General features: G+C 47.4%; 1 protein-coding gene across 4 annotated transcripts in view; it reads right to left on the bottom strand.

Annotated features, from left to right (window-relative positions):
• Traf3ip3 (TRAF3 interacting protein 3) overlaps nucleotides 1–17,084 on the bottom strand; it is a 28,123-nt gene extending 11,039 nt beyond the window's left edge. Inside the window, exons 1-8 of one of the 4 annotated variants that reach the window (XM_023701172.1) lie at nucleotides 16,878–17,084; nucleotides 12,707–13,110; nucleotides 10,182–10,329; nucleotides 9,971–10,034; nucleotides 9,490–9,514; nucleotides 9,274–9,303; nucleotides 9,093–9,188; nucleotides 900–971 (exon numbers count right to left, since the gene is read on the bottom strand). In XM_023701172.1, the coding sequence (XP_023556940.1) occupies nucleotides 900–971; nucleotides 9,093–9,188; nucleotides 9,274–9,303; nucleotides 9,490–9,514; nucleotides 9,971–10,034; nucleotides 10,182–10,329; nucleotides 12,707–13,051 (780 nt within the window). In that variant the 5' untranslated portion in view covers nucleotides 13,052–13,110; nucleotides 16,878–17,084. Of the gene's footprint in view, nucleotides 1–899; nucleotides 972–4,984; nucleotides 5,193–9,092; nucleotides 9,189–9,273; nucleotides 9,304–9,489; nucleotides 9,515–9,970; nucleotides 10,035–10,181; nucleotides 10,330–12,706; nucleotides 13,111–14,177; nucleotides 14,409–16,877 lie in introns of those variants that run through there. The other 3 variants (XM_004641156.2, XM_023701171.1, XM_023701173.1) reach the window with 3 other exon arrangements.
• Between the last annotated feature and the right edge of the window lie 232 nt (nucleotides 17,085–17,316).

Genomic DNA, 17,316 nt, shown 5'->3' with positions numbered 1-17,316 from the left:
TCTTTCTTTCTTTCTTTCTTTCTTTCTTTCTTTCTTTCTTTCTTTCTTTCTTTCTGCCAAATGAAGAGATTACTGAAGCTGAATATTAATGTCCCGAAAAGGCAAGTGACACTCTTTCTTTCTTCCAGAGGTTACTACTAGGAAAAAGTTGCCCACAGAATGAAAGTCAGTTTTCAAGAATTCCTTATTAACTGTGTGCAGTGATGCACTACTGTAATTCCAGCTGCTCAGGCTTAATTAGGCAAGAGGAACACAAGGTCAAGGCCAGCCTGGACAGTTGAGCCAGACCTTCCAGTTGCTCCCAGAAGGAAGTAAGATAAAAAGCTAGTGGTGCAGCTTACTGATGGAGTGCTTACCAGCCGTGCACCACACCCTGGGTTCCATTCCCACTACCAGAAACAAGCAAGCAAGCAAAGCTCAGAGGATATTACCTTTCTTGTAATATCCAAGTAATCTGTTCAAGTACTGGGACCTGCTAGGTGTGCTGGTACATGCCTGTAATTCCAGCATTTAAGAGACTGAGGCAGGAAGATTGCTCCAAGTCCAAGGCCAGCCTGGGCTACACAGAGAGACCCTGTCTCAAAGCAAAAAACAAAAAGTAAAACAAAAACCAGGATCTGTGAAGGTTGGCTGGTGGTGTTTACTAGGGGCCTGTTCCTACAGCTGGGTATTCTCAAGGCTCCCTTATAGCTGATGAAGTGTTCAGTGCTGTGATTCTTTCCCAGCATGTACAGGGAAGGGTACTGGGAGAAGTGGGGAAGCTGGAGAGAGTTACAGCAATTTGGGTACCAAAGTAAGAGTGGCCACACCAGAGCTGTGTCAGTGGGAGCATTTCAGGGAGGAGGACTAAGGCTCCAGCATTTTCATTCAGTTCTGGACTCATGAACTGGAAAGCTTACCTGGGTGCAGGTGTAGAGCTGGTTTTCCAGGGACCTCAGTTTGCCCTTCAGTTTGTCTTCATTCAGCTGTCCCTGGAGCAGAGGGAGAAGGTAGTAAACAAGCCAGAGTGCTTCTGGAGAGGTGCTCCTCCTGCCAAGGCCCCACACAAGGTGGTACTGTGGGATGGAACTCTCAGGAGGAGGAGTGATGACACAGGACACTCGGGGAGGACAAGGATGAGCCAGATGGGCTCCCAGAGAACTCTTTTTTGCCTTCCAGTTCTCTATCAGATGGCTCAGCCTGTACCTGGTGTGGAAGGGCCTAGGGTCAAGCAAGCTTTCCTTATCCTCCCATGCCCTGGACACTACCCACTCCTGTCCCCTCAGTCCTGAACCTGGACCTTGACTGAAGTACAGGCCGGCAACGCTAGAGGAGAAAATGAGTGTTCTCTCTCTTGCTTCCTGCTAGAAGCTGAACTCCCCTCACCCTAAGGTTGTATGTTAAAGTTTAACCTCTGTTACCTCAGAATGTTACCATATTTGGACATCGAGTCTTTAAATAGATTAATTCCATTAAAATGAAGTCATTAAGATATAGCCTAGTCCAGCAAGACCAGAATTATTATTATTATTATTATTATTATTATTATTATTATTATTTGTATTTAGTACAGGGTCCTCAGTGTCTCACTACATAGATTGGACTCATAGTGATTCTCCAGATTTCAGCCTCCCACGCACTAGAACCACAGGTGCGCACCACCACGCGGAGTCTCAATCGCGGTCTCAGCAGGCCCTGGGGGCGGGGCCAGCGCGGTAGGCCCGAGGGCTCGAACCTCTGGCTCCAGTGTCTGCCTAAGCAGGCGCTTTAATCCACTGAGCTATTTGGCAGACCCTCAGACTCTTCTTTCTTTCTTTTTTTTTTTTTTGTTGTTGTTGTTTTTTTGGGGTTTTTTTTGTAGTTTGAGACAGGGTCTCAAAAATTCAGAATGAAGTTCGTACTGGCCTTAAACTTGCATCAGTCCTTCCTGCTCAGCCTCCCGAGGGCTGTGATCACAGGTGTGTGCCACCATGCACAGCTCAAGAATAGATAAATAGATAGGTAGATCTATATCGATATATAGATATATTGATGTATATTTTAATAGCAGCATAGCTTATTTGATGATACAGCAGATGAAGATTATCTCAAAGTTTTGAACACTAAATTTTACTCATGTGATAATTTGTTTCCTATCTAAGCTTTAAAAATACTCATTAGGAAAAAAAAATACTCATCAGGAATGCTGCAGTTGGGTATGTTCTAGAACTTGGGTATGTATTAGAAATCTTTTTATGGTAATACATTATATATTTAACTTTTCTGTAATCATGAGTCAAATTTTTTACGTACGTTTTTTATTCTGACAGACTATACCTCTTCCACAAGTAATGCACTTAGCAGTTTTTAATTTATGTACTCCTCTGTTCTTTTTGTTTTGTTTTCCTTTCTTTTGTTTTGATACAGGGTCTTGCTATGCAGCTTGAATTTACGGTGATCCCCCTGTCGCAGCCTCCCCAGTACTGGGATTATAGATGTGTGGAGCCACACCTGGTTTCTGGGCTGGCAGAAATTGAACCTGAGACCTTGCACTTGCCAGGCAGGTACTTAAACCACCAAGCTGTCTCCCCAGCCCACTCCATTGTTCTAATAAAAAACTGTACATCTTCCAGTATCCGCACTAAGTCCTCATAAAAGTACACATTTCTTTAAACCCGTTACTTTCTTTTGAATTTGCTTCATTTGTGGGCAGGTGTGGATATAGAAGTTGTAGAGCAGGCTGAAATCTCTATGGACAGGAATTCAGGACTGCAGGATAAACCAACTGAAGAGCACCTGATGGCACAGTGAAAGTGGTCCTGCACTAACAGATCACTTGACAAACCAGTCCTGGGACACCTTGATGTCTGGATCAAGATTTAGATCCAGAACTGTGGGAAATGGATTTCTGTTGAAGCTACCCTCCGCTCCATAGTACTTTTTTATGGCAGCTCTAGAATATGGTCACCCCTTGGTATCCACTGGGCTTGGTATCCACTTGGTATCCAGAGCCCCCTCCTGCTAAAATGACAAAATCCATGGGTGCTGAAGTCAAGACCCTTTTATGAAACATGGTATAAGTTGTGCACCGCTTCCACATACTTCAAATTCTCCTCAGATTGCTTACAATACAATCTAAATGCTATGTAAATAGTTATGCATTATTGCTGAGGGAAGAAAGACAAAATAGACTCTGGGTGGTTTTCATTTTTTTTTTTCAGTTATGTTTGGTCTGAGATTGGTTGAACCTGAGGCTGTGGATCCTGCAGATACGGCTGACTACATTAATATGGCACGTGCACACACACACGCACACACACACACACACACACACACACACACCTCAAGATGGGAAATTCTGTAAGAAAGCAAGAAATGGAAGGCAAGAGAGAGATTAAAGCATAGGTGGGGACAGGGCAAGATTGCTTTCCTGAAAGCCACAGTCTGCTGATTCGTGTGCCAGTCTGGGCTGTCTGACGGTGTTTCTTTTTTCTTTGGTGATGGGTGGTCAGACTCAGTGCTTTATGTGTGCATCTAAAGCCATCTTGACATTGCAGAAGGAGGGCTAAGAGTGGAGAATGGTGGGCGGGAAGGGCCATTTTCTGTTTTTCGACTTCTCAGCATTTTAGCTGAGCAGCTAATGTAATAACTTCCTTGCTGTTTTGTCATCCCTCTACCTGAATGTAGACTTGTACCTTTTTCCCTGGTAGTTTTTTTTTTTGTAGTTTTTTTTTTTTTTTTTTTTTTTTTTCTTCCAGTTTTTTAGGTCTATCCATATATAGGGGCAGCGATACCAGGGATAGTTAAGTTCCCCAGGGAAAGGGCCATGGGCCTCTTCTGTAGTAACTTTTTGCTTATTTTTCTGACTTTTTCCACCTAGCCCTGTGGGACTCTTGTAGGGTTTAGAAATTCTCCTTCTCTTTAGGCCTTGGATGCAGTGACCCCTCTTAGTCATACAGTTAGAGCATTTCCAACCTGCATCTTTGGTCTGTAATGGGGGGAACAGAGGAAGGGCCTCTTTTTCAGGGCGGCCTGACTCCAGGAGAGGGGGCAGGGGAGGCAGGAAGTGGTGTGCTCAGCTCCTGTTTTGGTCTTATTTGGCAGATTCTTCTAACCATAGGGGCCCCGCTCATGTCCCCACCCTTTCTGCTTCCTGTATTACTCAGCTAGGTCTTGCAAAAGCAGAAAGCTTTGCCAAAGACAATTCTTTAAAGTGCCTCCTGAAATTAATGTTTTTCCCAAAATTTCATATGAGAAGGAGCTGACAATTCAGCGATATGTAGTTACCATAGGGCTTTAGGACCAATGAAGGAGACCGGTAAACGCTTCTACTCTGGTCCTTGGAGTAACTGGTAAAGTGGCCACATTCCAAAGAGTGGCCTGCTCATTGTCAGCCCACAGGTCCTGAAAGCAGTTGGCCTTATTGCTACCTTCTCTGGTTCACATCTTTTAATTCCATGCATTTTTCTTTGCCTAAACTATCACTGCAGAATGCAACAGAACCCACCAAATTTGAAGATTATCTTGCTAGACTTTGGAAAGAAAGTAGGCCCAAGGCAGTATTCTTAAAATCCCCCAAGTCTCCTATCCTTTTTTGGATAGCTCTTTTCTCCCTGATTCATAGTATGGCTTTAATATATTTTGCCTCTTCCAGCTGTTTTTGCATTTTAGCTCCACCCCAGATTACTCTTCCATTCATGCTGCAATACAAAACAATTCATGATAGCCCCTTCTGTGGGGGCGTAGGGCCACCCAAGTCTGGAGCCTGTACAGAATCTCTTGTACACAGTCCTGACTTTCCAGACTCCCTAAGGCAGGCAGGAGAGTTTCAGCCAAGTTACTACAAATGGGGCGTGTAGTTTCCTGGTCTGAACCCAGTCTGCCCCTGCTGAAGCCCCATGTTAGCGTGTGGGAAGATGTACTTCTCACAAGCCTGCTGTTGACCTTCCATGCAGACACACTGGGAGCTTAGGGCTCAGGCACCGTTAGCCTGGTAGAAAAGGGCGTAAGGCAGAATCATACACACCTGGTGTTGGTCTGAGGCCTTCAACTTCTGCGTCTGCTCGGTTTTCCCCTACCTCTGAACTGTTCTCCAAAAACATCACCTGCTTACCACAGAAATAAATACTAGACTACAGCTTATCTCGCTACTCTAGCAGAGCTTCCTTAGGGTGTCTAGCCAATCCCCTGCCCTGCTGTCATCTCAAGATCTTGATTCTACTTGGCAGTCCCAAGAATACCCTGCTCTCATCTTTGTATTGTTCAGTTTTGAGCTTTCTCTAATGGCTGAGCTGTTTCTGCTTTGAAGGTTGGATCCAGCTCCAGGCACCCAGCTCTGGAAGTCCCAAGTGGAATCCCAGAGCCTTTGGCATCCAAAAGGCCTAGCTAGAGTCCACGTGGAGCTGGAGGCAGTGGAGGTTGTGGATTCTTGGGATTCTAGTAGCATTGCTGTGAGCTCCCCATGGGAAGCTGGAGAACTGAATCATGGGGCCACATGGAAAAAACAAAATGTGAACTGGGCCAGACATCAGAGACCCAGCCAGGCCACATTTATCCAGTTATTTTTCCCAAGCACCACCACTGGCGCTCTTTTTTACTGAAGTCAAGGCTTTCAGGCAGTGATGGAGAGCCCTGATTGTCTTGTTTTGGGAGAAACAAGAGCTTTCAGCTGAATGTCAGAGTATTTTTCTTAAAAACAGGAAGCTGGAGGCTCAGTAAGGGCTTGGGGAGCAGGAGGAAGTGAAGGGTCAGGATTGGGAGGGATGGGAAGAAGGATAGAAAAAAACCACAGCCAGAGAAACTGGGGACTGGACTGTGGCGAAGTTCTCCCTCAGAGTCTCTGCCTCACAGTAAATCTCCCCATCGCCAGCCACCAAGCTTGCTGTAATTCGAGCTTGGTTTATGGTTTATCTGGATTACAGATCTCTACTGCTCCAGCCCCACCCACAGCCAGGTCTTGGGGGTGGGAAGGGAATCTGATAAACACAGATGCGGTCATTCACTTATAATTCAGGTGAATGCCTGATACAGAAGGGCAGACTGCTAAATCAAGTAAGGCATAATTCCACGGCTCCTTCCGCCACATCTGTCTCTGTGTACAAGAGATTCTGTACTGGGAATTGAACCCTGGGCCTTTGCATTGAGCTGTATCACAGGCCCTTTTATTTTTTATTTTGTTGAGTTGCTTAGGCTGGGCTCAACTTGTGACCCTCCTGCCTCAGCTTCCCACACGCTGGGATTATAGGTGTGTGCCACCACACCTGGCTAGTGCTTCCCAGACTGGTAGTAGCATGTGTCTCATGGATTATTGAAATGTATCTTTTTATTGGGTCCATACAAAATAAAAAAAAATAAATCAAAGGGTCCATTCATTATTTAAGCTTTAGATAACACAGTTGAGCAGTGAGATTGGGTCCCCTAGCAGAGTCCTAGAGACCTGCCTGCGGCCCTTTCTTTGGTGGTGCCCATTTCTTCCACATCCGTGCTGGGCCAATCCTAGGCTGCAATCCTTCTGATCCCTTAACTCAAACACTCTTCTCCTTTCTGTGCTTCCCCATCCCACTGGATTTCTGGACTGCTGAACTTACTCATCCTTCATGACCTAACTGAAGTGTCCCCTTCCCCAGTCCAGCTCCGGGAAAGCAATGCTCTTTTCCCTGTGTCACATTGTATACCCCACACGTGTAGCCTTATTAAATGGTTTTGGAGGTGTTTGTTCATCCTGTCTCAGTCTTGTTGGCTGGACTGCAAGCTCCTTAAGAACAAAGACTCCACTTATTTTTCTTCCTGAAGTACAGGGCCCAGCAGCGAGGAGGAGCTTATCAAATGTCTGTTGAACAAATGAGTGCGCTGGTCTCCTTTTAGCTCAGTACCGGAAACCACCTGGCCCACATAGCTGCCTGCACCCTGCTCTGCTGGGGGAGGTGACTTCCCTAGCACACTGCTGGGGCTCTGGCTGCAGCCCCCTGAGCCTGGCACCAGCCTGGTGTGAGGGTGAAGGGCTTAGCTAGGGAGTCTTATTTAAATGCACACTTTTTTATTTTGTATTTTTGTGATGCTGAGAATCAAACTGAGGGCCCATACATGACAGACGAGAGCAACATCCCTGCCCCAGGAAGCCCTGTGTATCTCTTCAACCTTGGCTTTGTGCTGTGCCTGCCTTTACATCTCCATCTGAGGTCAAACTGACTTCCTGAGTGGGAGATGCCTCCTGGGGCCGTGTGGTCCTGCTCTGCCTCCCTGTCCCAGGTGCTCTAGGCTTTGCTGCCCTTGACTCCCCATAACTCCCACTACCTATGGGTTTCCAAGTGTACTCGGAGGACCCCTGCAGATCCCCCAACCCCTCCTGGGGACCTGCAGGGTCTTCCCCTTTCCAGCTGCATGGCTACATGAGCTTGAATTTTCTCCCTGTATTTCAACCAAGAGAAGATGTTGCAGAACACTGAATTTAGAACTGAGTATAGGAATTTAGCTGTCTTTCGTTCACTTAGACACGAGGAAGACTGGCAAAAGCGTAAGGCAGTGCCATGCCTCATTGTTTTCTATTTCTGAAAGTATAATTATTTTTCATAGAATATGTAATTAAGGTGTGTGCCACCACACCTGGTTAGTGCTTCCCAGACTGGTAGGAACATGAGATAGCTTATTATTTTAAAATTAATAAATATTTCTGCATTTCTGGTTCAATTTTTAACATGATAAGTGCTAATATGTTAAATATAAAAAGTTATTTTGAAAAAAAAAGTTATTTTGAATTATTTTTTTTTTTTTTGTGGAACCAGGGATTGAACTCAGGCCCTTGCGCTTACCAGGCAAGCACTTATTCTACTGAGCTATCTCCCCAGGCCCATTATTTTGAATTTTTATAGGATTTTTTTTTCCTGCCTAGTTCAGGCTGCCTTAAGGGCGGGGCTGGTGAAGCTTGTGGGGCTGGGGATCGAACCACAGTCCCCTGCGCCTGTCTGCATTTGTCCAAGCAGCACTTTAAACAACTGAGCTATCTGGCAAAGCCCCTCAAATTTTAATAATTAAATAGTATAAAGAAATCTTGAACTGGATATGGCAATGCACACACACCTGTAACCCTTGCATTTGAGAGGCTGGGGCAGGAGGATGGCTGTGAGTTTAAGGCCAGCCTAGACTACAGAGTGAGTTCAAGGCCAGTTTGAAATGCATAGTGAAACCTGGTCTCACAAAGACCAAAACAAACAAAGGAACAAACAAAAAAACAAACCACCAAAGAACCAAAAGAAGTCTTGAGATGAGAAAAACGGCTAGAGACTCATTACACTGGATTATTTATCATGCCTCTAGGTCTTTGCCTGGGCCTGTCTCCTTCCTAGGATCCTGTTTCTTTTTCTCCCTTTGCCTGGCAGATGCTTTTATAGCTGTATTTGCTTGTATCTCCCTTTCTGGGGCTATGCTTTCCTTCTTGTAAGTCTCCTATAAGTGTTTTTTAGGAAAACATTTATTTCTTATCACAGTTGTATTGTTTGGTTTCTCTTAGAAAACCATGTACTCTTTAAAAATCAGGATCCTTGCCAAGAATCTTTTTTTCTTGCATTAGCCCTGTGCTCAGTAGAAAGAACATAATATGAGTATTCCTACAATCAGTGGGCTAACCGTAGAGCTTGGCTTTAGTTCCTTGTCTGCTGCAACTTTGCTCTGTGACTTTGGATGAGTCACTTAGCCCTCCTGAGAGTTCTTCCTCGGGACCCTGGGAGAGGCTTGGGCTGTCCTCTCTCTAGGGTGTCTCCCACACTAACACTTAGTCTATGGATAGTGGACACAGGGGACTTCAGTGGGAAGGATGTGAATCCCATACAAAACCATTCACATGTACCATATTTAGTGGTGTAAATAAACTACTGGAAAAAAGAGCCGCACAGATTAAAAAATAGTCCTTATTACAACTTTTGCTTCTGAGATTCCTATGTGTAGCAGCAAAATGACCCGTGTATTTACTGTGACCTGTTAGACCTCAAGGTCTGGGCACAACACCCTCACCTCTAGCTTCTTTCCAGCCCTCTCTTCAGTGGTCAGACAGTGCTTTTCTTATTGGGTGGAATGAGAAGAAAAATAAGATGAGAACACCTAGAAGCCCAGGAGCTTTGTTCAAAGTTTCACTCCCTTACCTTCCAAGAGCTGTCTGAGGCCCGAATCAGAGTGGATAGTAGGTCTTGGAGAATCACCATTTTCTGCTTTAGGACCAGTTCCCTTTGTAAGGCCTCCTGTGGAGTGAAAAATATAAAAGGGTGAGGTTAACCTAGAGAAGATGGTAGGTGAATGGAGAAGTTGAGCGGAGAAGTCACTTACTTTGAGGTATTCAGAAAGCTGAATGATTTCCTAGAGAGGAGGGGAAAACGTGTATCAAAAAGACTGTAGGCCCTTGAAATCCTTTAACATAGAACCAAGGCCTGGGCTGGCCTGGGCTGGGCAGACGTGTTCTGACCAGGGTCTGATAGGGCCTCTGTGGGTCCAACGTCTCTGCATGGCACACTTTTGCCATCCAAGAAGTAAGGATTTTCTTACCTTATCCAGAACTGCAACTCCATAACTGGAAAAAGAAGATGGGGGAGAAAAAAAATGGACTAAGGAATCAAGCAATTCAGGAGGTAGAGGGAGTGGGTCAGTTGCTTCAGGGACCCTTCTTGGTTTGGAGGCAGGTTTCCTCTTTTTAAATTAAGGTAGATATGGATATTTGTTGTATTTGCTATCTTTATGTGCTGGGTAGAGGGACAGAAGTAAACATTTAGTAGGAGCTGAACATGGTGCATGCTTGTAATCCTAGCAGTCTGGGAGGCTGAGGCAGTAGGATTGCCAGTTTGAACTCAGTCTGAGCAACTAGCAACTTAGTGAGACCCTGTCTCAAAATTTAAAAGTGAAAGGACTGAGGATGAAGCTCTGTGTGAAGGTCCTGGACTTAGTCCCTGTACCCTCCCACCCCCAACATTTAGAACAGAGGAGTAGGTGAGATGTGAGAGGGCTAGGGTCAGGAGTGTGAGGAGCTCACTTGGTTTGCTGACTGGCATCATTCTTAATTGTTGGCTGTGCATCTTCTGCTTTTGTCTGAGTGCCTGAGAGATAGAGGAAAAGATGATTGAGAAGCCATCGGGAAGCAACAAGGGCATCAGGGAGGGACAGGGATTCCCCACTGCTGGTGAGCAGGACGTGAGGGCAGAGTTCTGTGCAAGCCTTGCTGTATGAGGGAGCTCTGCTCTTACCACAGTGGCGTTTGGGTGGCTTCGTGATGGGAGAGTCTCGTGGTGGAAGGGCTCCTGCTTGTGAGGAGTAGTGCTCAGCCAGATCCCTGTGGATGCTTGAGGGAGAATGATACTGGATTGGGAGGACCTTGCAACTGGTCCCTGACACCTGGAAAATAAGCGAGAGATGCTGGGAGCCACTGTCCACAGTATGTTAGGAGACACACCAGATGATTGCAGAAAGATGAAACAGTGATCATGTGTGCTGTGATCCTGGCCCTCTAAAATTCACTTGTTCTAGTTCTACCCCCTCCCAAAGTTCTAATGCCCAACATGATGGTGTTAGGAAGAGACTTTGGGAAACAGGTTATGTGTGATGTTGGAGACCTGTTGAAGTTGACGGTGCCCCTCTGAAAAGAGCTATGAGAAAGTTTTCTCCATGTCTGCTCTAAGCCTTGTGAAGGAGAAGGATGCCATTTGCACCTCCAAAAGAGTGTTCTCATGAGATACAGCATCTGCTGAGGCCTTGATGTTCTAGAATGTCCAGTCCCTAGAATTTTGAGAAGTTTTCCGTCATTCAATCTATCATTAATTTGTTTTAGCAGTCAAATGGACTAAGATAATATTGGCAGTCAAGCCACCTACAGTGACTCACACAGGCTTTCAAAGCCATCAGGTGATGCCTGCTGTTGCTCTTCCTTGCTCTATATAGTGGCATGGGGCTTCCTCTGGCCAGGCACATGGGCAGCAGGACTTGTCTGCAGTCGCTCTCGCTGCAGTCCTGTTGAGTCTCAGCCACACACACAGCCAGTGTGCTGATGCAAAGTAGCCCTGCCGTGCTGGGCAGTGGGCAGCCCAGCTTCAGACCCTGCTTCTCTGCATCCCAGCTTCTTGTCCATGTGGGACCTTCTACAGATGGCTTCCTTTTCAGGAGTAGCTTGGGATGGCGGAGGCGTTGTGAAGAGAAGGTAAAGCCGGGAGTCATAGGGTGTAGTGGTGGTAGCAGTTTAGTTGGGCCTTTTATATTTTCTTCTCACAAACTGAAAAAGTCCATGTTGGCAACAAGACTCTAAAAGGTTAAGAAATGTCCATGGTATTCAGATGTGAGCAGTGAATCTCAGTGACACTTTAAGCCACTCATAGATGGGGGATTCTTTAGTAATTGCATTTTCTGGTGGTTTTTGTTCAGATTGTTTTTCCTCCTAAAAAAGCATTCAGAATCCTCATTGCCACAGAAAGCAGACCTCTGTTGCCTTTGCAGTCAGGCTCCAGGCTCTTTCCTCAGACCAGCTGTCGCACGGCACAGGTCAGGTCCCCTGTGAGGAATCCCAGCAGAACCCCTCTCTGGGCACAGCACAGTGCCAGGCATTATCGGGAAATCCAGAGGACCATCCCTCCTGCCTGGCTCGCACTCACAGTGGTTTGCAGCTGAGGCCACCTCCACATACCCTGCTTTTTGCCAGCATGGCTCCTCTCGGGAACAGTCTACCAGGCCTTCTATGACAGGAATTGGGCTGCACAGCAGGAGGCAAGAGGTGAGCAGGTGGGGAAACATCCTCTGTGTGGATAGCTGTACACTGTTGCTCACTTTACTGCTTGAGCTCTTTTTTTTTTGTAGTGGTCATCTTTTATTGAACATTAATTTTCACTTATATAAACAAATTGAGCCATGATTAAGCTGTCCACAGACAGGAGCGGGACAAGGCAGTCACAGGTTAGACTGCTGGGTGTGCCCTCCACACTGGCCCCTTTTCAGTGGAGCTTGCATCGCCGTCCATGTTTGAGTTCCTTGTAAGCCTGCCTCCAGTCTGGTTGCAGTGGCACCAAATTCTCACAGGAGCAGGAGCCCTGCTGTGAACTGAGCATGTGTGGGATCTGGGTCGTGTGGCCCTCTGAGTCATCCTGGGATACCCCCGCCTCCATGCCAGTGCCAGAAATACTGTCTTCCTCGAAACCAGTCCCGAAGGCTGGGGGATTTATAACCTCTTTGACCCACACAGCAGAAGAGGCGGCCCGCAGAGCCCAGTGGAAGCTCCCTAACCCTGCTGGGGCCTCAGCAGAGTGAATTTACTAAACTGGGAGCATGCAAGAGAAGAGAGATGCCTGAGGGCAACTGCCTTAGGAGACAGAGGAGTGAGATGTGTGTACACACTTCAGCGTCTTGGGGAAAAGGATTGGCCTGTGTACAGGTTTGGCATATGATAAGCCATCAGTAAATATCTGATGAGTGATGGGCGAATGAAGGCTGTGAGGTACCTGTGGAAGATGTGTGTAGATTGCCAGAATCCAACTGATTCTAGGTATTAGCTATGGAATGAGTTTTGGAATTATTTTTTCTCTACTAAAAGGAAGTACAGTATAAAAAAAAGAGCTAAACAAATGAAGTCACTGCAACCACAACCCCTGAGTAAGGGGCTAATGGAGACTGTACTATATGGCTGGGGAAGAAAGGACTTTCCATGACTTGCCTGTTGGTGACCTTGAGCCCACTCACCCTCTTGGTTCTCCCCACCCCCACAGAACAGTGTGTCCCGGACATGACCCACCTGCTGTTCAGGGGAACTGATCCTCTTGGAACAAGACAAAGACTCCTTGAAGACAGCTGCCCGGCCTGCCCTCCTGGAGTGGCCTGGCTCCCTGGCTCGGAGACACTGGGCCTGGCCTCTCTCCTCTACCTCCAAGTTCCTCCTCCTGAAGAACTGCAGTTGTCGAGCTCTCCGCAGTTGCTCTCTCTGCTGGGTCCTCAGGGCTCTCCCCACCTGGCGGCAAGTGGTCACGTTGGGACGGCAGCGCCGGCTCTCCCGGGTCTCCTGCCGCCGCTCGCACTTGGCCTCGTAGCTCTCAGCCCACCGGGCCGCGCCAAGGGAGCGCCTGGGGTCTGGGCCGATCATGACGCCCTCCCGAGCACCTGTTGTGTTTGGCTTCCAGCTCCTTGAATAGCTGCCTGAATCTGCCAGATGCCAAGAGGGAGGAGTCAGAAGATGGGCAGAAAAATGACTATCTCCCTGGACAAATGGGGAGGGGTTAGGGGCGCAGACATAGCAGAGTGCTGCATCTATGTGGGTGGACAACTGAGGACACAGTGGTGTCACATTGGAGTCAGGACTCCTAGGCTCAGTCCCTAGTGAGCTAATAAAGTCTGATAAAAGCGAATGCCTGCTCTCTCATCTGTGTCCTTTCTTGCTGAGGTTGAAGTGTTTCTCTGGCTGACACTTCTTTGTCAGAAGAAACACCTTTCCATATCTACAAGTCTAGGGAGACGTGAGAAATAACTGATAGAAGTCACAGTGAGCTTATGTAGCCTCTTTGGCTTGTATTTGTTCATTTTCTAGATTTAATAAAGAAACAGGTGGACCCTCTGCCTGGCCCCTTCTTCAACCCACAAGGAAAATTGGCATCTTCACTGCCCTTTTGGCCCTACCTGTTACTACAACAGTTGGCTGACACTTCTCATTGTCCTTAGGAAGTGACTAGGCTTGTGACTGGCACTGCTTCCTTGATGGCCCTTAGCAACCTAGCCTGGCATGATTTAGGATGGAAACCCACCCAGAGTCCTTGGTCCTAATGGTGCTCCGTGGGCACCTACCACCTATCCAGGACTGGGCTTTGGTTCTCAGATATAGAGCAGGTCAAGTCAGTGTTGTCCAGTAATCTGCCACATGCCCGGTGCCGGTCGAAACCCATTTCAGAGCATCTTGGAGATGAATACACTTTTGGTTTTTTTGTATCATGTATCAGAACTAAGCCTGGTGCCAAGTCTGCTTTCTTTAGGCACATATTATGCCATCAAAACCAGTAAGCACATGGATTATATCCCAGTAAAGCTCTTACAAACAACAAAGAAACAAATAAGCAAAAGCAGTAAACACAAGTCCCCAGGGAGGGAGGCTTGACAGGGAGACCAGCCTTAATGTCCCTCTGTGTGGCCTTACCTGCTGTCCACATAGCGCCTAAGCCTTGACCCCTTCTTCCTAAATTCTCTGTGCTTTTCCCTCTTTCCTGCTCCTCCCCACCTACCTTCTGGAAATCTGGTAATTCTCCTGAATGCTCTGGTAGCTTTGATGAGTTGGAGTTGAACTTGGCTGAGCTGGATTCTGAGCATTGGAAGTTCTGTACACTGTCCACTGGAATCAGACCGGCACTGATGAAGGAAGATGTACTCCCCCTCACAGCTGCTGCCTCTGCTCTGACCCGTGACCTCATCATGCTGCTCTGGGATTTAGTTCCTGAGCAGGTCAGAGGAAGGTATCTTGGGGCTTCACTGGCCAGCAGGCATTTGCCAGCACTGGCCCCTCTGGTTTATTTATAGGTCAAACAGACTCCACAGGTAGTCACCTGTCTGCACCTTTATGTGGACCTTGCTGCCTACTCTGGTTCAATCTGGAGCTCTGTAGAGGACTCTTGCTTTCTCTGGTCATACCACTCCTTCTTAGGGGCCTTGGTGAGGCAGTCTCACTGTGTGGGAGAAGTCTGATGTGGCCAAACTCTGGGCACTGTCAGCTGCCTGGATTGGCAGGGTTGGAGGGGCAGTTCCGACTTGGTGAAGGACTGTGGGGTTGTCAGTGTCTGACCTGTATGTACCATCTCTGAATGGCTCTCTCCTCCTGGATTAGGGTCACCAGATTGCATCTTTGACTTTCCTTATTTAAAAACTTAAAAAAGGTTCTAAGGGACTTACTCTTGTCAAATTGTAAGTGCTCAAATAAATGAGATTTGAGATTAAATGAAGAGTACATGTGAACTCCAAGTCCAGAACTTATATTTGTGGCACTTCACAGGCTGCCACTCCTCACTCTGCCCCATAAATGGTGGAGGAGAGCCTGGGCTCTAGAGTAGGACTCCCTGGACTCGTCCTGGCCCCTTCACTGTCTACGTGTGTGTGTGTGTGCGCGCGCGCGTGTGTGTGTGTGTGTGTGTGTTAGACAAGTTATTATATAAGACTCGCCAAAGATTGCTGCCTCATTTATAAAGTGGGGCTAACACCTGCCTGGGAAGATTCTGAGAATCAATGACAAACTACCCACAGTGAAATTGGTACATGGCACAGTAACTGTGAGGTTTTTATAATAATAAGCTTTAAATATTATCCCTGTCCTGGTGTTGGATACTGAAGACTTTTTGGTGCTGTAAGTTAGAGGCCCCAAGCTAGACTAGCGCTTTCAGGAACAAGAATGTTAGATCTCTTCCTCTCATTCCCCAAGCCTCTGTTGTTGAACGATTACATTGTTTTTCAGGTGTAGGGGATGAGACAAAAATCACTTTCATGGCTTTTATTCCACTGAAAAGACTGCTGGTTTGGATACAATCACCATCTCAATTAGGCCAAGCAGAAAGTTCCAGAAGAGGGGAGAGAGGCCTACCCTTATCACATCATTAAAATGTGGTGCGAAGGGCCGGCCTGATAGCACAGTGCACTAAAGCGCCTGCTTAGGCAGAGTGCAGCTGCTGGGGTTCAATCCCTGGCACCTGCCCCCCGGGCCCGCTGAGACAGTAATTGAGACTAGTCGTGGTGGTGCGCATCTATAATCCCAGCACTTGGGAGGTTGAAAACAAGAGGATTACTATGAGTCAGATCTATGTAGTGAGACTCTGTGGATTCTGTAGACTCTGTCCTAAACTAAAAAAAAATGTGGTGTGAAGCCTTGCCCTGCATGGTCCCACACTAGCATTAGCCGCAGGCTTTGGAATGGAGGTGGATCTCCCATGGTGAGAATCACCCTCTCTTCTGACTGTGACAAAGGAAGGCCTGTGGGTAGAAGACAGGCTGCGAACTTGACCTAGGCTGTCTGTAAGTCCTTTGAGCATGGCTACTCTGCTCTCTGCGACTTCAGGTCCAGACACTGGGCCAGACACGGGTGTGTTTCTAGATCCCTAGGTCTGCTAGTGTTTGGGGTGACACAACCAAGTGAAACTGTACCCAGCCTTTTGAGAGGTCTTGGCCATTCTGATGTACTTTGAAATAAGAAGCTGTGTGTGATGCCTGCTGGACAGGGATATCCTGCAGGAGAAGAAGGAACTGGTTTTCATAGATTTGGGGAAAGCTCACTGGCCACAGGCTTTCTGGCATCTGTTAGTTAATTGGAGGCCAGGGGAACAGATGACACTGGCTAGGAGGGGCTCCCCTCACCGCCACAGGGGGAGACTAGGTGCTACTCTTCATCTGACTCTGGCTCTCCTCATCTCTGCTCCTACTTCCTGTCCATGTTTGTGATCCAGACAATGTATGGCTTCAGGTGTGGGTCTGACCCTCTCTTACAGGTCTCCGTGTGTACTGAAGAAGGGGACATGTCCTTGGCTGCCAGAAAGGCAACTTCATGTGACAGGAATAGGGAACTGTGAAAGGTCATTTAATTCTCAGCCCTGGATGGATGTGTTGGCTCTCACTTGGGAGGCTGAGGCAAGAGGTGGCCACTCTGGGCTACGTAGTGAGTTCAAGGCCAGCCAGAGCTACATAGAGAAAGCCTGTCTATAAAAAACAAAACAACAAGTAAAAAAATTGAGGCTGTCCTCACTAGGTAGCCTAAAGCCCAAGTCATATGGTACTTCAGGACTTCAATACAGGGACCTCTCTTGGTTACCCCACATTCTGGTACTCTTAAACTACCCCACCCGTGTAACTCCCTCTTCAGCCAGGGAAGATTGGCTGACTGAGCACCTTCTGCCCCACCCCGAGTTGGAGGCCCCGAAAATGGACACAGAAGCATCCTTGTCAGTTACCTCTGGGTCCTAGGCTGGTCAGGAGAGTGCCCCGGTCAGTCCCAGCTGCTCATGGCTCTGGTCTTGGCGGAGCAGTGCTGCAGCTGGGTAAAGTGCAAGTCCTCAGCCCGTGGCTCAGCCCCTTAACGTTCTCCTTCTCGGTGCGGCCCTTCTTTTGCACAGCAACCTTGCTGAAACAGGAAACAGAAGCCACATTGCTCACAAACCCCAGTTCCCCTGTCTCGCTCTCTGGCACAATCTGAGTGGGCCCCTGAGCCCTGGGGCCTCAGGCTGGGCCCAGAGCTCCTCCCATTCAGGGCACCCTAGCCACCCTCACCCCTGCTGCTAGATTGGCCTGAAAGCTTGGGAAGCTTCAAGTTCAGATCCATTTCCAGGATCAGACAAGGATCTACTTCTAGGTTAGATCAGAACCTTGCTGTTTCCTTGAGGGGGAAAAAAT

The sequence above is a fragment of the Octodon degus genome, unplaced genomic scaffold (assembly GCF_000260255.1).
Source record: "Octodon degus isolate 3935 unplaced genomic scaffold, OctDeg1.0 scaffold00131, whole genome shotgun sequence".
NCBI classification, from domain to species: Eukaryota; Metazoa; Chordata; class Mammalia; order Rodentia; family Octodontidae; genus Octodon; species Octodon degus.
The sequence above is the reverse complement of the archived record's forward strand: the minus strand, read 5'-3'. Positions and strand labels throughout refer to the sequence as shown.